At 33.1% G+C, this 21,651-nt stretch overlaps 1 protein-coding gene across 1 annotated transcript in view; it reads left to right on the plus strand.

The window, feature by feature from the left end:
- The window catches only part of LOC118194974 (papilin-like), a 92,204-nt gene that overhangs the window by 58,234 nt on the left and 12,319 nt on the right, over nucleotides 1-21,651 (plus strand). The window contains exons 8-9 of the mRNA XM_085823035.1: nucleotides 7,264-7,344; nucleotides 15,217-15,411. Coding sequence (XP_085679161.1) covers nucleotides 7,264-7,344; nucleotides 15,217-15,411 — 276 coding nt within the window. The remainder of the gene's footprint in view (nucleotides 1-7,263; nucleotides 7,345-15,216; nucleotides 15,412-21,651) is intronic.

Below are 21,651 nucleotides of genomic sequence, written 5' to 3' on the forward strand. Positions count from 1 at the left end.
CCCATCACACTAGGGGCAGGGCCCCTATGCCAATATCGGATATCGAATGCAAGCAGGCGACGTGCGGTCTCCAAGGACACTCTATCAGAATACTGCAAGTAGAATCGGAGCTCGTTTGAAAAGGCGACATTATGCCACTCCTGTAACCAGTTTTGTCGTTTGGTGCACCAGAGTCGCCGTCTCCCTGTAGGCTGCGACATTGTGCTACTCCTGTAACCAGCTTTATCGCTTGGTACACCAGAGTCGCCGTCTCTCTCTAGGCTACATTGTTAAGGGAAGCAGATGTGACGGTCACCCTGCTGTTAGTCCACGCCGCTGCGCACCTTACAAGCTGATGCTGCTGCAAACATGCCCGTTTCCTGACTAATGGTTCGTGATGTGCTCGTACCCTTTTGCAGGGCTCACCTCACAATGATGAGAGAGAGGACAGAATGTCCAGAAAGGACACAATGTCTGTCCTCTCTGGCGTTAGTCACGGGAGGGCGTTGAGATCCTGCATGCCGTTCAGTATGACACTCAGCAGTCCATTGATTCCATATTCCCATGACAGTGGTTAGATGTCGATCCGTGCGACTGGCGATATCACAGAACGGTAATCTGCACTTTCCATAGGCAACGATTCTGCTTCTATCGAATTTCGAAACTTGCTGTTATCTTCTTCTTATTCGAGACATAACACGATATTCTACGCAAACTCCAACCTTATAAAGGACGTTTCGAATGACTACACTACTTTTCTTATATGCATTGCTTCAGATGTCGTTTCTCGCTCCTACGTCTTCTGGATGAGCTGCAGTACTAATCATTTGCATATCCCAACTTGTTCTTCCTTTCTTGTGATTTTGATGTTCGTCAGATCATTCCATCCTGGTGTTGGAATTTTAATTGCCAGCAATGTACAAAAATGCCAACATTTAGTTTTCTGCAAACATAATACATTACTTATTAACATCACTCATTCTGCAATAAATCATCATAATAAATCATTTGCAATAATCATAACAGTCATTAGAGATTTTGCCTTCCTTTTTACTTGAGGTTTTGGAAACGTGCTGTGCTGTCAGTTTTATTTGTATCCATTCAAATCTGATGTCAAATGAGAGAACCTCGCGCAACAGCTCATTATATCGTACCCAAAGTGAACTGCAGCAGCAATATTGAAAAACTGAACCACATTCTGAAAGCAGTGAGCATAAATGTTGGCTCACTACAGCATATTAAAAGGTTACACAGCGTTGAGCTAAAAAATCATGTTTCGAATTTGATGCCGAATTATTTCTTCATCCTTTTAATACTACTATTGGAAACATTTCAAACACATGACTTTCAGTGTAAAAGTTGTTCATAATCCCAATACAAATTTTGCTCTTGAAAAATAGCTTTCATTTACTTCTATTTTAACACCTATCGAACTCCTTCATAGCTTAAAATATACTAAAACGCAAAACTCACGGAAAGAAACCTTAAAATATTGATATATGTCAAATAATGATAATGAGATCTAAATTATCCTCCAAACGAACGTTGTAAAATTTTTCAACACCTGCAAACCAACAAAACTCTTGTTGTTACTGAAGCCCGCAAAGAGGCAAAATTATCTTCTTGGTGTCAGTAAACTACTCAATGAAGACCTTTCAAGAATTTAAAAAGAGATTCATTCGATTTATATTTATTCAAAATTAAACTAGTTTTAGTTCATGCCAAATCTTGAGCATTTCCCAAAGACGCAGCTATTTTTTTTTTTTTTTTCTTTTTTCTTAATGCAACGATTTTATGCTCTTCGAAAACTTCGCAAAGAAGACACATCATTCCGTCCCATTCTTTCCAAACTCGGTATCCTCTCATTTAAGAAAATATATTACCAACAGTTGTTTACTATTATGCTCATTCTAAGCATCTAGATTGTGACTCTAGATAATCGCATAATATAGTAATTTGCCTTGAAACTGAGTTTACTTCTAAATATATTCAAATTTTTGCTGTTCGTTTCTTTGTTCTAGACACAAAGTACAAATGATTAAGAGACGTTTGTTTCCAAACTATCATATGTTTAATAAAACCTGAGAACTTTAAGCTATTAGATTTCGATGTGTGAGCTGTAAGTACCAACACATTTAATGCGTTACTGCAATTGGATTCAGAATTTCAAATCACAAAAACAAAGCTCAGAAATTGTTCATCATAGCTAGATAATGAACTACTGAAAGTGGCACTATAATGCTCTTAAAAATGTGCTAGTAATTAGATTTCCGGCGCTATGCCTGCAAAATGTCTGAAAACAGTCCTGCTAAACATTATTTCAGTACTAAAATCTGAAATAAAAATCTACCTGTGTATACTGTAAACAAACTATTTATCTATTCCTGTTAACTTTCTATTTTTATTCGAAGTTGTGCATCTTCTTTTGAAATAACGAGCTTACTAGAACTCAGTTACAGAAGAACCACAATAAATGAGAAGGTATCTCTACCTAATTAACCCAAAATACATGAAATTGGATCATAGTAATCGCATCCCATTGATAATGGTATCATGAGACTTATTGTACTCCGTACCTAAAATACAGAATAATGTTCGAAATTTAAAAACGAATGACCTTATGTACCATGTGTAGAGTCATTTATTTTTTCGAAGCAGCAATAGCGAAATTATGCAGTGCTCTCGCCGAGACTCAAACCGGGGACCTGTCGAATACGCGTCGAGTATGCTTCCAGTTATCCCACGAAGGCATGCGGATCTACTCCTCCTTTCAAAGGGCGGCTGAGGAAGATGGAACCTAATCGCCAATCCCTGGTAGTGACGAATTAGTTTGGGCGTCACTTATAGAATCATTGGGTCTTTTAAAGCAGGAGACGTGAAAAATGTGCAGTGCCCTTGCCGGGATTCGAACCCTGGATCTTTCGAATACGCTTCTAGTATGCTTCTAATTACACCACGAAGACATGCGGAAAGGAGGCAGAAAATACTTTATACTACAACAATGAAATAAGTATTTTCCTTTATATGTCCCTCATCACTAAAAAAAATGAAGTGGAGATGATATTCAAGACATTAATATATCAATAAAAAACCAATTTGGGTACTAGTAAAACTAAATAAGTGGAAAACATATTTTAAAAGCCGAATCTGACTTACAGACCAGATACAGATACAGGTAAAGGTATGGGAGAAACAAGCGATGCCTTCCCATACTAACTCACATAATTTTTGCAAGCTTTATAAGAGTTTTACAAAGAAAGGTTTATGAAATGGTCAACTGAAACTTTCCAAAATGTATACTACAGTTTACCTATTATGGTACAACGGGCAATCCCACAGGAAAACCGCGCATCCAGTATTAATTAAAAATAATGATTTAGGATATAAAGAGATTACAATATAGTTTCAATACAATTTGGAATATACAAATTAAACTGAACATCTGTTTTGGTGTATGATAAATAATAGATAAACATAATAAGTAACAGATAAACATAATGAGATAAATATAATAATTAGTGAGAACACAATGCTGTAATGAACTATAGTAATAATAGTAATGACATATAAACTAAGATGCGATACATCCGTTCATAATCGTGAATGTTCCTTTATTGCGAAGAGGACTCGCCAACGGAAAGTTTGCTTGGCGACTTTGGCGCTATGTATATACCCCGCAGATCTGCAAGGAATTCTGAAACGCATAAAATACAAGTGGATGTGCATTCTAGCTTTAAACGTTTGAAACTCCTTTTCATTATTAGCAGCTCAATCTAGGTGATACTTCCTTTGTTTCGAGCCGTAAGTTAATTTTTTTATTAATAAAAATCATCACTGACTAAATTTGCACCGTAGAAAAATAGTTGAATTTCTTAAAGATTTTAGTAAAGAAAGTAATTTTTAAGAATTCCCCGCTACTTCCTACTAGAGAGATTCCTTTCAAATAAGCTCTTTCTCTTATACTCGAATATTTTAAAAAATATATCGAAAAGTATCTTGGCGTTTAGAGCAGTTTCACAAAATTAACAGAAAAACCATCTAATCTAAAAATATTAAATATTAATGAGTAAATAAGCGATACATATATCACGAAAATATGAGATGTATTAAGTATTATTCTTTGTTATATTTTATGACTATACAGTAAATAAAGTCTTTAATAACAACATTATTCTTCATAGGCGGACACCCTAGCGTATTATTAATGAGTGCAGCAATCAGGTTGTGTGTGTGTGTGTGTGTGTGATTATGGCAAAGCCTCGAGGGCTATCTGCCTAAGGGGAGGGATGCCTTCGTGGAGAACTTTCTAAGGGATACTGGCTCGTATGCACGTTACACATGGGGAAAACCACGAAACCGCCCATGCAGCTAGCCCGTTTGCGGGATTCTAACCTCAAACCGAACTACCAGTGTTCAGCGACTTTACCGCTCGGCCGCTGGTGGGCCCCGCTGCAATCAGGAAATCCGCATAATCATAAAATTCTGAAACAAACATTTGTCAGTTTTATTGCGAGTTTAAACAGATCATGAATTTGTGTTTTTACTGTGTCTCTTTTATTATCCGCATTCTCGAAACATATTCCACAATTGCACAAATAATACGAGTATATAAGAAGACATGCAGCAGTTAAGATTCGAAATTAGAATAACTTGCACCTACGACTTGCTTCAACTTACATTTATGCGACTGTCTGAGACATGAGGTTTGTTATTTCTTTGGAATTCAATCTTTTGCGGACAGTTTTTTGGAATATGCTTCCTTCCTTTAGAAATTGGAGATTAGAAGTTTTTAAATTTAATTTAGCCCTTTACCTCACTATTTGGAACAAAACACTACTAGTTATGGCTCTTTCAGCTCTCAACGATCGAAGCTACCCATAAATGCTGCATTATGTATTACTTACCGCTGTGAATATTTTTTTACTATGCATCAATCGATTTTCCCTGATACAAATGAAAAGTAACTATAGTGTCCCTAATAAAGGGATAAAAAGGCCAAACCTAGAATTTTCTTCTTTTAGCGTTTAGTCACGTGCATTTCACTAGTTCCAGTGTTTCATCCGATGTTAAAAAGAGAAAGCTACAATACGAATTATGTCTGATGTAGATAAACTATTCATTATAACAAATAATAATTCAGTGTTTTTCAAAACGTAAACGGTGCCAACCTTCAAAAACCTCTTTACTTAGCAACAGCGTTTTTGCAGATACGTGATGTTATCAAAATGTTGTCAGTTTCATAACATGCGTTTAATATTAAGTATTTAATATATGTTCAGCGGTGTATTCTAATAATATTTAAGGCACTGAAAAAATACGTTTTATGAATTGTTTATAAATACAATTAAAGATTTTTTTAATTAAAGAATTTAGGTTTTATAAATGTAATTAAAGAGTCCAAACTTGGTAATCTCATAGCATTATCTCTGAGGAAGCTTTACAGAAGCAAATTTTAAAATATTTTTTTAAGCTTTTCATATAAATTTGAATTTTTTACTTATGAGCTTGGCTTTTTTCATGGAATTAAATCAAATTTAAATACTAATACTAGACAATACAATCTGAATTTCATGCCCCTGATCTTGGCTTTTTCTACGCAATTATGTCAAAGTAAAATACTATGAGACAATACTCAGTAACACAGACTTCTAGATCTACCTGTATATCTATCTGCTTTTTCTGCAATAATTCTAAATACTCCGCAGGGAAACTTCAAAATAGTATTGCGAGCAAATACCTTTGGCACTCTTTTTTTTTTTTTTTTTTTTTTACAGATGTTATTTCAGAACACTCCTCTCCAAAATGATGAAATTACTTCTTGAACTGATAGACTCTGTTTTTAAATTCTAAGACTGTTAACAGTTTTGATCTACTCTGCTATGTGGAAAACACTTTTCTAATCAAAATGTTTTAATTATGAGACGTAAAGACGTCTAAATTTAAATTCTGCATAATATTTTTTTAATAACTACCTGTAACCAAAATATAGCACTGCGAAGGCTTTTTTAATATGTCTCATTTTTTAAATCGAGGCCATGGTTCTACCATATAAATATACAAAAAAGCAAAGAAATCATAATTACTAGCTAGCAATGGGATCCTTCGTTCAGAGGAAGCAACTATGAAAATATTTTATAATGCTCTCAAATTCAGATATTTTTGAAGTTATATATAAATGTTAATTGTTCATGAAAAATTGCTCTGAGGCACGTATCTGATTACAGTACTCTTGAAATAATGATCTTTGAAATGAGACTTTACTGTAGGAAAGAAAATGTAGTTTGAATATGTCAGTTTTAGTTAATAATATGAAAAGGTATTGTACGATTTTTCTTTGGTAGAAATAGCTAGAAAATTATGGAATTTTGTCAAAGTGCATTGTCGGATTGATAGGGGAGCTAGACTTTTCCAGGGTCTCTTGTGAAAACACTTAAGTAACTGTTAACCATCCCTCTCAACGAAACTTTGCCTTATTAATATGAAGAATATTGTATGAATTTCATTCTTCTACCAATATCGTTTATTCCATACAGTTTTGAGATGTCAGAAGAACACCCCCAAGTGTCTTTTTGTATAATTCGTTAAAGGCATGTTCAACACATTCCCTCGGTTCGTTAGCTGCATACGACGAAGCTTTGTGCTGAAAAATGGAATTGAAAGGCTCAAGACCAAAACTGTTTAAATTGGGACTGTTCAGTGTTTGTGATTTAAATGGAATACACCAGCCATCTTTAAAACTATTAACTAAGGTCTTCATCGTTATTTCAAGCATGACGTTTTGTAATATCCTGTTGTACATATATCGATTTTTGCTCTGCGTTAAGAGAATTTTAGTCTTCATGTCCGGTTACGTCATTACGAATAATGTTTTTACATTCAGTAGAACTGACGGGCTCCACCTGTTTTGTTACGAAAGCGCCTTTAGGTGTATTTCTCAAGTTTCGCTTAGTCGATTATCGATAAACAGGTATAGACTATTAAGTTTGTCAAAGCACGAAACCTGAAAATTTTCCAATGCCCTCCCTCATACTCGAATGCATAAAGCATCATATCAAGCCATGAGAAATTATTAGCTTCTTTTTAAATATTTTTAGCTTTGTATTCTAGTTATTATGTTAGAATTATGAGTTATCTTTAAAATTCCCAGCATTGTTTTATACGATCGACCAGTAACTAATACTCATTACCAGTGAAGCTTTTAAAAAACACGTATGTGAATTTTTAAACTCAGAGTGCAAATTTCGAAATGAAGGAAACCTAACAGTAGATTTTTTCCCTTTACAGTTTTGCATCCCCTAAAAGTCATGATGAAGCAAATGATGCTAGCTGTGGTTCTCCTTGCTACTGTAAACGTTTCACTTTCATGTATGTTTCATGAAAAATTTGCTTCTTATTTTTGATTGCTTCATCTACTTTTACTAATTTTGAATATGAATGCATATACAATAGAAAATGTTTGTTTCTCTTTTTTCAGATAGAAAAAAGGAAATTTTAGAACATTTTGATTATTAAATATTGCTTACGTATACAAAAACAAATTTTATTACTGATATGAAATTAGATAAATGTTCTGCGGCTTTAATGAGAATAAATTACGCTCTTTTACAACGTTTGTCGTAATATATTTATATAATATTATCAGTTTCTGGATCACTTACATCTCCAGTTTTTTTTCTTTCTTTATTTAAACACTTCTAACTACAACAACAATTTTTTTCCATCCTATTATTCTGTGCTTTGTTCTTTAGAATGTATCAAATATTGTCGAAGTACAGGCCAATAAAACTTTTCATTGAGATCAACTCACCTGGACGACAATTTCTGTTAGAACACAATTAAAGGTTGGTACTTAACATCATTATTGTAATCACCTCAAGCGTACTTAAAAATCATGAGAAACAGGAGAAGGAGTTTAAGTCATCTTAAGGTAGTTTCCGAGCGTTTTGTTAGCGAACCCATAATTAATTTAGAAGTCACTGATAATAATTTGGATATAAATATTACTACAGGAGTTTTTAAATCATATAATAATAAACTTAATTTATGTTTAAAGTTTTGTTATCAAAATTTGTCTCTAGTTTTCTCAGAATCAATATCATGCACAGTAAAATGTTTTAAAAATAAGAATAAAATATATAAGAACTATTAAAAGCTACTAAAGTCTCCTAAGCTTTTGCCATTCTAGATCAGGTACGAAAGGAAAATAGTAAGCAACAATTACGTAATTTAAATTAAAAGAAAATGTAATATAATTATAAGATCTGATGCCTGGGGCGTTGCGAGAAACTTTTCAAGTTTCATTTTTTATTTTCAAGGTGAAAAGAACGTTAATGTGGAGTACGGAATTTCAAACATTATTTTTTTTCTGAAAGGAGGCATAAAGTTCTTTTACAAAAGTTAACTTAAAAAAAACCACATTTTATATAAATATTTTAATACACGTACAAACTAACTGACAAGCGTCTTTACTTCTTGCTAAAAACAGTCAAAATATCTTCGACATTAACAGAAATATCAAAAATGTATATATAGCATATCAAGTGCACTTATTCTATCTTGGCTGTTTCTCAAGTAGGTCTGTCGTAATCAAAGAAAAGAACTTGTGATCTGGATGTTGTTTGAAATGTTCTTTCATTCTATCTAATATATATACGAAGGGTTACTAAGATTTTTAAAAATGTTCTTACTGTTGGAAAAATGTTCATCATTATATTCAGTGCTTCCATGGGAGATTCCACAGGAAATTTTCAAACTGGCTACTTGTCTGTACCGCAGTTCAAACTCCCCCAGTGCTTCAAGTTCACTAAAATAGACATCTTCCTGGTTTTTATATTAAATGTTGCATCTGTTCGTGCTGCTTAGGATTCATTTAAGATAAGTTACCATCCGGAAGAATGCACATGAATCTTTCTAGAAGCATCTTGTGTTTTAGTAGTCGTTTACTAATTTCGTTTATAAAATAGTCAAGGAATGGCAAAAACACAGCATTTCGAAAGTAATTTTATGTTTTGGTGTCTTCACTGACTCTGTCTTTTGGTTATCCTAGGTAAAGTGGTTTTCAACATCCAGATCGCAACAAAGGTTTTGTGCTGCAATAGATACATGTTTGAATATCTCCATGTCACTACTTCTCATATCATTCAGATAAGAACTCAAAACCTGTTCTTTAAATACATTGCTGAGGCTAAATCTGTATCTTTTTTCTGCAAAAAGAAAAGAGAGGCTGACTGAAAATACCCTTACCAGAACAGGTAAAGTTACAATAAACTCGGTTCTTCTAATAGCAACGGATCCAGATGACTAGTAACAGCAGTGGTTTTTGTTTCTTTTCCATGAGCTATATTATCCAAACTATCTGCCACTGATGAAAGTAGATCCAAACGCACAATAACTACATCATGTCTTTTAATACAAAGAACCGGATTCCTCTGCTTTAGACTTTTCTTATTTCAATCAGGAGACGTTTTATTGAAAGTTGGTGTCAAAATAGCTTATATTTTCGGTATATTAAGAAAATTATATACTGCAGTTATTGTACCAACACAAATTTGGATCAATCTGCATATAATGCAAATGGATATTGCTTATAAATACAGGCATTTTACACCTTTATAGCAGACACTAATATTTCTTGCCCAGACATAGCCTTGTTCTCTTTGATAATCCAAGTTTATTCCAAGTTCAGGCTATCTAGGATAACAGCAGTTATTTTTCCCCTTTGCAGTAATGGATAAGAAGCAAAACCAAGAATATCTTCTCCAACGTGACGTTCAGTTTCGTCAAAATACCTGGTACAGATAGAAAGCTGCTTTCCCCCTTTTAATATCTGCTGTTTTATCAGCTAAAATTGAGAAATAAAATTCATCACTACTTGGCCGATTATATCATTGCTACAGCACAATTTCATTTTAAACTTCCGGATTGTGTACAAAACTATATTTCACTTATAATTTTATGCACAATTTTCTAAATGTTCAATCGGATGTATCTGACTAAATGTTCAATCGGATGTATCGTCTAAATACCTAGTACAGATAGAGAGAGGCCTTCTCCCTTTTAATAACTGTTTTATCAGCTAAAACTGAGAAAAACTGGGAGAAATAAAACTTCGTCACTACTTGGCCCATTATGTCGTTGCCACAGCACTCCACTGTAAAAATGTTCTGTATGGTTGCTAAGAAAACTCATTGAAACTGAAATGCCGTGGGTTATTTAAGTTACAGTAACAGACGCGTCCTTTGTAAACTTAAGAGGATTATGCCTGCAATCGTTACAGAGCTGTTTCTTGTAAATCACAGCATATAATTATGTAAACAGAACATATTTTTCTCATGTAAAATTCAAAAGATATATCTGTAACGGTTACCGGCTATTTGCTTGAATTATTGCAGTAAGTAATTATGTGAGTAGAACGTACTTTTCTTAAGTAAAATCCCAGAGAATGTGTAACTGTTACAGGCTATTTGCTTGTATTATTGCAGCAAGTTATTATGTGAGTAGAAGATACTTTTCTTGTGTAAAATCCCAATGGATGTATTTGTAAAGGTTTCAAATTATTTCCTTCTAATGTCCACCTTATACTCATGAAACTTACTTTTGAAATTATACTCATGAACTATGAACTTCTGAATTTTACTAATTTTATAAAACTTGTAGAGGCATTAGGTATTTTTGGAAGTGGACAAGATGAAAAATTAGCAACGCCTTCGCCGGGAATCAAATCGCGGACCTCTCACTCACGCGCTGAGCGTGCAGACAACCACACCACTAAGGCTCGCGAAGAAGGAGGGAGAAATACCTTATATACCCCCCTTTAAAAGGGTGACTGGGGTTTTTTAGGGGATCCAATCGCCAAATCCTGGGTAAGGAGAATTATCATCCAACACCCTTTTTTTAGTTCGAGCGCCACTGTAGAGACATTAGGATTTTTTGGAAGCAAGCAAGATGAAAAATATGCAACGGCTTAGCCGGGAAGCGAACCGCGGACCTCTCAATTACGCGCTGAGCGTGCAGACCATACCATCACGAAGGCTCGCTAAGAAGGGGGGAGAAATACCTTATAAACTATATTTAAAATATATTTAAAATTAGGAAAAATGTCAAAATTAATATTTAGTTACATTATGTATACATATATATCCTATATGTTTATTACTTTATTTATACTATGTTTATGTTATATTATTTATACAATATGTTTACTACTATTTATACTATATGTTTACACTATAATGTGTGCATACTTTATAGGTGTAATGAAACCAGGAAAATTACTGTCAAAATTCTCATGTAAATTTAAACATACCATACTATTATATATATGTATATGTATTTCATAGTTTTCATCTGTAAGACTGTATGTATGCCATTGTATAACTATATGTATCTCACTGTATGATCATATCAAAATTTTCAATAAATTACCACTAGGGACAACTGGCTGTATGGCCCATGCATCAGATGCTGGGTCTCTACGGTTGATGCAAGCCGCCTAAGTCTGCCCCCAGTTACCGTCTGGGGGCTCCCTAAACAATGGTAGACATGGTGCAATACCAATTAACCATAATGATAAAGGCATGATGCCCACGTCCTCCATCACCTGTCACCTGCACCTAAAGAAGAAGATCTGATTAAAACTTTCGAGACTAGTCCTGCAAATTTTGAAAAATACGCTCATACTTTTTGCTTTAGAGTCTGTCATCAATAATCATATCCCAGTTCTTATTCTGACATTTTGCCCATGCTGTTAGATACTATATTTCCCTCATCTTCCATCATGTAGAAATACGATTGCATGTGCACCTGAAAATTTTGGAAAAATACCATTAAGGAGGAAATAATTTATTGCTGCATTTCTCACAAATCTAAGGAACGCATGATAAAAATGCAATAAAATTAATACAAGTCGAACAAACAATGCTTTGATGATATTCAGTAACTGATTTAAACTGATTTAAAATGAATTCTGAGGAGATTTTTTTCGTGGCGTCTCTACGTACGTACGTATCTCGCATGACTCAAAAACGAGTAGCCTCAGAATGTTGAAATTATATATGTAGGACTGCTATAACATGTAGATGTGCACTTTGGATTTTGATTGCAGTCGGCCGCACCAAAAATATATAAATATATGTATATAAATATCCACTCTGTTACTTGGCTCACTGAGCTCAGTTTCTTTATTCTTATATGTTTGTAAATTGTGCATTTTTTGATTTAAAAAAGATAAAATGATTGAATTATGTTGTTCTTATCTTCCGGTTAAGATTTTTATGCCTTTAGTTAACCTGCATGCAATAATTGTGGAATTACCAACAATTAATAAGTGTTTTAAGTGCGGCTAAGCCTAATTTTTGATTATCATGGCAGCCATGTTTGTTTATATTTGCAAAAACAAATTAACGTCTTCTTTTATTATTGCGAATTAAATTATGTTTAATTCAGTCTGGAATTATCATTTAAGTTATTAGCTTGTTTTTGCGTAGAAACCGTAATTTTAATTGTAAAAATTGTTTTTTTAGTTGTTTTAACTGTACTTGGTGTTTTTTGTTTCTCTATATCTTTCAACTTTTAATGAAAATACTTGAATTTTCATGTATTTTTGCCTCGCCGCGAAGTGAGAACTGATATAATAAGGAGCGCATGCGCATTAGGTAACGGCGCTGAATCGGCTGTGTTTCTTTTTTATTTGTTTAAATTCTTTTATGTATCATTTTAGATTTATTATAGTATTTGAATAGAACATGTGGTAATTCTTCAGATGATATAATTTTTGTGCACTCTGAGTTATAAAATGAATCAGATGTAATGCTGTTAAGTAAACCTAGCGCCGAAGTGAGTGTCCCTATGGTAAAAAAATATATTGAACTTAAAAGAGTGCATTTATTCTATTGTGGTTTATGCGCTGTCGACGAAGTTGATTTAATTCAAAATTCTTTAACTGTTAATTCAATATGTTTAAATGAAATGCAGGAAAATTGCGTATAATTTAATATCCCGCAGAAGGAAGTCATGTGGTGTACACATCAGATTTTTTAGATGTAAGTAAACAAAATATACTCACTATACCCATCGTAGGATTTTCATTTTTAGTGCATATATATAAGTGTTTATAAGTATATATATATATAATATATATATATATATATATACTTACATACATACATATATATATACGAGGGCTATCCAGAAAGTAGATTACGTTTTGGAATAAAAAAAAATAAACAAAGTATAGGAAACAAATTTTATTATATACAGATGAAAGCCACACTCAAATACTACTTTTCTACATAGTCACCATACAAATTAAGGCATTTATCGTAGCGATGTACGAGCTTGGAAATTCCTTCGTCGAAAAATTCGGCCGCCTGCGCCTTCAACCACTTCGTTACCTCTTCTTGCCTTCCATCTTGCACAAAACTTGTGGTAACCAAGCTTTTCGCTGATGATTTCGTGCAACAAACTTCGCGAAATTTGTGGAAAACTCAAAGAAAGTTCCGTTATTGTGAAATTTCGATTTTCACGGACTTTAGCATCGACTTTTTCGAGAAGTTCGGCGGTCACTATGCTGGGTCTCCTACTTCGATCTTCGTCGTGAACATTGGTTCGGCCATTTTGAAATCTTATGACCCACTGACGCACTCCACCTTCAGTGATAATGTTGTCCCCATACACTTCACGAAGCTGCCGATAGATTTCTATCGGTTTACAGTTTTTTGCAGTCAGAAACCTTATTACTGAGCGCACCTCGCAGCTCGCGGGATTTTCAATTAACGCAGACATTTCAAACCGTCACAGTATCTGAACGGAGCACAGCACGAACCTCTCACTAGCACGGCTAGATGCAGACTGAGCTGCGCAACGCTCTGACCCCAAGATGGCCGCGCTAGCCCCGCCCCTAGCGGACACAGACGGAAACGTAATCTACTTCCTGGATGGCCCTCGTATATATATATATACTTACATACATAGTATATAATATATACATACACACATAACATAGTAAACGTTGCTCTATATGCAATATTTTTAATTACCTAAAATGTTTTTCCGTCCATTTTGACGAAACTCGAACTACAAAGAACAGAAAAATGTCTTGCGATTTCAATGTTATATTGCATAATAAAATGCTTAATACTGATTTTTATACTGATATTGATGAGAACGATACGTTATCTAAATTGAAATAACTATATAAAGAGATACATATTTAGAAACAAATAAAAGGATTTCATAACTAAAAAACTATACATTTATTGCAGTTATTACTAAATTAGTTACAGCAGTTTGTTTAACTACATACTGACACTTATTTTTAGGTAATCAATTAGTCTTCATACAGAAATACATAATAAATTCTAGAAAAAGATTTAATTTTAATTTAATTTATTAATATTATTGTTCGTACTTGTAAAGGCAAGTATGGAAAATGTCTTGGTTTTTAAGAGTAACATTATTCTCTCTTATTCACCATTATCATTTTCAATCAGTTAAACAATTACTGTACACTATCGTATTTTTACGCAAATGAAAATTTAACAACGAGTAGCTCTCGTTCTACTTTGCTTTTCGTGCATAACTTCAGTCAAAAATGAAAATAAATGTCTACAAACCTATTAAACGTTTTCACTTTTCACTTTAAAGAAATGGCAGAGGAGGCGAATAACAACTTTGTAAGGCCCGTTGCACTTTTTTGTCGGACAGCGAGATTTATTTTATAATCAAACCATTACGGCGAAAAAATATCGATCAGAAAGTAACACTAGTTTGTTTGGAAATATTCTTTTTCATGCCTGACAAAAGTGCATAGTGTGATCTGAGCAATAATATTCGGAAGCCATTCTTTTTTCCCATCGTTTAAAATCTATTACAACAAAAATGCAAAACAATTAAAAACATTTATGTAGATTTATTTCCTTACTGATACATTCGGAAAAAGAATATTTAAAAAACAAATCATGCAAATCAAAAAACTTGTGATTATGCGATATTCAGAATGATTTAACATTATTTTTCGTATTTCCTTGTTAAAGTGGACATCGCACGCTGTCAATAAATTGGCAAATATAATGATCTAAACTCTAATATGCAAATTTCAAGTGTTTTCAAAGGTTTAATTTATGCAGAAGCCTTAAAAGACGAATAAAGAAGTACCTTTATTTTTATGAAAGCAAAATAAAAAATTATATTTCTTGCAACGACATTATAGGTAGCATACGTATTCTTATGTTTTTCTAGATATTACAGCGCATGGTCCATGCCAGCTAGCACGAGTGAAGGGTAAATGCAAAGGTTTCTTCAAGAGATATTACTTCGAGTACGAAACTTTCAAATGCGAGTCGTTCTTTTACGGTGGATGTGGTGGTAATGCGAACAACTTTGAAACGAAAGAACAGTGCATGAAAACGTGTTATCCTCTATTTCTAGCAGAAAGTAAGTATTACTAAACTACTGGTTGGTAAATTATGAAGTTCATTTTCTTCGGTATAAATAATTATGCAAAGAAATTCGTTGTACGTGCATAATTCTTTAAAGGCAGAAGTATATTTTTAACGCGGTGATATAAATACAGTTAAAATTCCTTATAAAGAACATTAAGGGACCGGAAGTTTGGTTCACTATCTCCGATTCCAAAACGAAAAGTCAATTATCTTATAAAAATAGAATGATGCATCACAAAATGCTAATAAACTGTTTAAAATTATAACACCTATCATGAAAAGTGAAAATAAATCTAATTTTAAAAATTAATATTACGATTTAATTAAATTTATAATTAAGCGCCTTTATTAAATTTGATAGCCGTTCTTTTCCAGTTACACTATATGTTAACAATCTTATATGATAAATTTTTTAACATAAATATCATTCCTCTAATTCTCCCTCGAAGTACGAATTTATGAATAATTATTTGTCCCTGAAAATATAAAACCAATAAAATCAATAACAAAATACATTGAAGAATGTGCCTCCAATTTTATCTAACTCTCGAGCACAAAAGTAATCTAATTATCTCCTCGCGAATCAGAAATTGAAGAATATTTTATCCCTGTTTTTGTCCGAAATGTTGAAGATTCCATCACTTTCAATATTCATGTTAGAATTTATGTGAATAAAACTTTATTTATGATATGCGTAGCACCCTTGCATCCGCTGTGGTAGGGAGTTCACTTTCCATGTGTTGCTTTCATCAACATTTCCATCAGCATCAAAAGAACAATCTTCGATGTCAGCATTCCTCATTTTAACATTTATTACAATAACGTCATTGCTTCGGTCTCCGCATATGAAATTGTGAAATCTAGTGTGTTTTGCAATCATGAAATGGTAACTAGGTCTATTTAAAGTTCGTATCTTTTGACGTCTAGCACAGGCATGAAGATGAAAACAACAGAGGAAATGCATAAAAGCCCTTTTATTTTATCATAAATACGTTAACAGATGGCACGGTTTTACCTGCGCACAGCTAAAACACCGTCATGCGGTGAGAACTTAAAAGATAATAATAAATTTAAAAGATAAAGATGTAGTGCTAGAACACACAATTTAATATAAATTAATAGGCTGACTCAGAAACCTACACTGGTGATATATTAACTAAACGGCCAGAATGCGTAGCCGATACTGAGATTAACATCTAGAGAACCACTAGCAAACGTGCACTTTCACAAGCGAAATCACGCTCCGTCTAAACTATCGATATCAGTAACGTTATGCCGCGATATTATGAATTATGAATTTTGTAATGTGTTCGGCCCATAGAAATGTTGCCCTAGAGGCGCCAGATAAAAATACATCAACTGAGGTGCCCAGAAGAGAACATTTAACAAATGTGAAAAAGAAAACATTTTCTCCTAAGTTTGACAGATTAAACTAGAGAATATGAGATAAAAATCACTGTAGAGATAAAAATAGGTACAATAAATACAAATGAAAAATTCAAATAGAAAAATAACTATATGCCATATAAACAAATACAGGAGTGCAGGTGTAGAGCATAAGCTGGAAAATTTAAATCTCTTAGAAAATGTGCAGCATAAAGACGTAATTCTTTATCCTGTTGTAGAGTTTTGTCTTGAAACAAGTTAAAATTGAAGCGATGGTTACAAGTAGTAGCTTTGTTATAAAAATTTTATTGATCTTGTTGAGAAACTTATGAATAGTTTCAATATCGGGGTCCTAGTACTATCTTTGATTGCGTAAATAGAAGTGTGCATTAGTAATGATGCACAGATATTTATTTCTCACTTGCTGGAGTTTGAGCATGTCACTTTTTGGTAAAGGTAGTCCAAGCCGGTGAAACCGGTCTGTCTAAGCTTCTTATTCCACCGGCTTAAATACTCTTATGCCCCTACTTCATCTATATCCTGGATAGGAAATGCTAGGGGAAATAAGAGAATGCAGGAGAGGTTCAAAAATTAAAATAACTGTTAGTAAAACTGAACAGGACCCTATAGATAATCATTTCATCACGTGGATCAGCCTACCGAAAACAATTTCGAATGTTGGTTCTGTAACAAGTCGCCAAGACTTTCCTAGAACTATCCTAGTTCCTTTCCTAAACTAGCAACCCATCGAGAAGATAAACGCTATGATCTACGTGTTTTTCATACTTGTCCAAACTGTTTAAAACCAGCTGCATCCTTCAATGACGCATCAAACACCTACTCTCACTTCTATCCCTCACTATTGAAAATTTCAAAATTTCCATCATAATATTAAGCTTGAATAAAGCTCTCTCTGACAACTCAACCTAAGAATTAGAATGGAATCAGAGAAGTCATTGATAATTTTGGTTCAATGAGTACGTACCCATATGGTGTCTTAAGTTATGCTTATTGTGTCCTCATTCTCCTAAAATTAGGCTTACTCCTGTTCCGCAGAATCTTTGTTCAGAACACACGGAAAAGTGGGTATAAAATAAATGAAAAATAACGAACGATGGATAAAACGTAACGTAAATACATTTTTCTTTGATAAAGATAAATGAAAAGTAACATACAGTTTTCTTTGAGATTGAAATGTGGATCCTAACATCCTAAATGTGAGTGATATTAAGGCTTAGTAAATTTGTCTTAATACTTGCAAGACTTCTGAAAAAATTAGGAAAATTAGAAAACATTTGGGAATCGAATGTATCCATGTAGTTCATTATAACTGATTTTCACACCATTGGGAGTTCCCCAGATCAGTATACGAAAACATTAAGTGTGTAGGAAATTGGATGGGAATATAAGGCTTATTCGTTATTTCCGAGGGCTTCGTTGCAAGCCCTGTTCGTTATAGTGGGGTTCGACTGCCTATATATAACGTAAATCGAATAGCTTGAAAGGAAAACAGAATAGAGATATCAATTAACTACGCAGAAAACTCAACATTGTTCTTTAAGCATATGTTGTCTGTTTGCTGTTTCTGCAATAAGATATAGCATCTACCCTATATACACCGCGCAAAAAAAAAAAAAAAAAAAAAAAAGGGACAGTTTTATATCTTTTGTTCTACTAGGCCGATTGACGAAATTCAAATTGCGTTTTTCATGTCTCGAAAGAGCGGCTTAGGATATATATTAGATTATATATAGCATTATTCTAACATAGGTATTTTGACTAAAATTGGGTCTTTTTCTGAAATAACATACCAAGTTTTTTCCATATTTGGATTTCACGACTCATATTATGCCTAAATATTAAATTTTGTAAACTTTGGAGAGACATTTACAAAAAATTCAAAAATTTAGCTTGGCTCTTTTTTTTTTTTTTTTTTTTTTTTTTTTTTTTTCAGTTTGCGCCAAGAATAATTGACTTTTTGACTATTTTTCTCTCCCTTTCATTGTGCAGGAGCGGAAAAAATGTCACTTCGTTCCTACTTTCAAGTAATTTTAACAAAGTGCCTAAACCACATTAGATATTATTATTGCTTTTAACAAATATGCGAAATTTGAAAACGCGCCAATATATGAACTCACGTATATCTTCGGAAATTTTGAATAAATAGCTCTAATTTTTGCAGGTATACTTGGAAATACATCTACTTTAAGACGATGGTAAAAATCTTATAGTTTATAATTCAAAATTCTTTTCCCAAAAATTTATAAAAATTATTTTAAAATACAAATTTTAAAATAAATCATAAAAAATGGGTGAATTTTATTTGGAATATACCTAAATTTTGAACTGCGAAAGAAGGAATCAAGAAAGTGTAATAAAATAGAGGTATTTATGAATACATACCAATTTAAATTAACTTTGAGGAGCTAAAATTTTGAGAGCTAATTTTTTAAAAACTACTCGTGCGATTTTTAGAAAACATGGCAGTTTGGCATAACATAAGTCGTAGAATCAAAATATGGAAAAATTTTTAGAGTTAATTTTTTTAAAACTACTCGTGTGATTTTTATAAAACTTGGCAGTTTGCATAACTTGAGTCGTAGAATCGAAATATGGAAAAATATTCGCATGTCATTCCAGAAAAAGTCCGATGTTTATGTCAAAATATCTATATTAGAACAATTGCTGTATATAAATCTAATACATATCCTAAGTCGCGCTTTCGAGACATGGAAAACGCAATTTGAATTTCGTCAATCGGTCCATTAGAACGGGAGATATAGAACTGTCCCATTTATTTATTTATTTATTTTGCGCAGTGTACAACATAAGATAATATTCTCTATACCAGGTCTTTCCGTTTCTGGAAATATTCTAGAGTTCTGATTTTTTAGTATTGTGAAATTTACGATCTTCACAGCAGCTACCAGTAGTATCATAATATGTATTAATTGAACATTAACGTAGAAACTGGGAGGCATATCTAGAAAGACTACAATGGATAAGTTTTGTCTAGGAAGCAATCAGGCAAAACTGATCGTTTAGATCAGGGGTGGTCAACAAGTCGATCGCTAGGCTAATTTTGGTCGATCGCTCGGAATGACTAGAGTGGAATTCCGTATACAGTGGACATTGAAGCGATTGTAGAAGACAAATCCTTTTAGCAATACTTTAATGCATTCTGGGAATTTTCCGAGGTAATAAATTCCTAGAATTCTGACAGCCTGACGCTGTGATCTCTGCCCATCCAGCACAATACATTTTGACTTATGTTTTACACTTGTTACCGGACGCAATGCTTGAACGCAGCTGTTAGGGCTCCGACTCATCGAAGAACACAGTCAGTTAGCTTCAATATTTGGTAGTGTCATAAGGTAGCTTCTTTTCTGTTGTATTAACAGTGTTATTATTAATCAATATTATTTATCCTCAGTAACCACTTGGGTTTCAATTCTACTTCTGTTTCAAATGTAAGTACCTTTCCTTTCTTTTAAATCAAATTGCTTTTCTTTATATCTATTTGCTTGATAAGTGAGCATTCCCAGCAACAGATCTCTAAACTGCGGTTATGACACTGAGAGAAAAATAAGGAACAGTATTAAAAATATATTAGGAATAACGATAATTCTATTTAAACTAAGAATTTAGTATTTAAACCGTAATAAATATATCGTAACTTTAACATACTTCTTGTATATTTTATTAGATCTTTATTAGATTTTAATACACTTGTATTGCTGTGTCCGATCGTAATATGCAGTATTACTATCATTTCTCTCAACGTAAAGGAAGTAATAGCCGCAGTTCATGAGTTTTGAATTATCTAGAAAAATATTTAATTCAATATTTATTCTTTAAATTGTTATATTTCTTTGCATTCTAGTATACCCATGAACATGAGCAGTAAACCTAAGAAATCGAAAACTTATCACTTCAATGAAGAATGGAAACTCGATTACTTTTTTACAATGTTGAATGATAAATGTTGTTGTTAATATGCCTTACTATTGTTGTTATATGTTGTTGTTAATAGCCTCAGTAGCTATTGATAAAAAGGGTAATCTAGGGAGACATTTTTTAGCTTTACATAACAAGTATCAAACAGATTATCCATTAAATTCTGAACTGAGAAAACATAAAATTAGGGATCTTAAAACTCAATTAACAAATTAACAAAGCGTTTTTAAAAAGCCAAGGTAACTACTACACAAGCAGTAACTACTGCATCATTCAAAGTAAGCTATCTCTTAGCAAAAAAAAAAAAAAAAAATGTAAACCATTTTCCGACTGAGAATTTGTAAAAGAATTTTTTTAGAAATGTCAGATTCACTTTTTAACGATTTTAAGAATAAGAGTGAAATTATTGCTGCAGTTCAGATCTACAGTTGTCTCGAAAAACAGTCATGCGGCGAACTGAAAGGATGAGTGGGAATGTGAAAAAGCAGTTATATAATGATATTAATAGATATTCTTGCTTTTTCCTTCAGTGTGATGAATCGACAGGAAACTAACGAAGACTAAAGAACGTTGAGTCCTGACTGATTCCCATACCGAAGACTCATTATAATTATCTTTGTCAGGTTACGCACATAATTATGATTCCTTGGTTAGGAACATACAAACTCAGTTTTTTTATTTATGTTAAGACAACAAAGTAAATTTTAAATCTGTATTTATTTTTAGCTACTTTGAAATTAAAAATATTGTTAATAATTATCCATGTTCTATTTTTCCTTTGATATGAGTTTTTGGGATTTTTGAGTCATTATTGTTGTTTTTTTACGTGGGTAGATAAACCTTATATCTATATTTCAGTACGAGGTACGCTCAGATAGCTATTGATATT

This window comes from Stegodyphus dumicola, chromosome 8, assembly GCF_044657685.1.
Source record: "Stegodyphus dumicola isolate Sdum_Otavi_A_Nest chromosome 8, ASM4465768v1".
Classification (NCBI taxonomy): Eukaryota; Metazoa; Arthropoda; class Arachnida; order Araneae; family Eresidae; genus Stegodyphus; species Stegodyphus dumicola.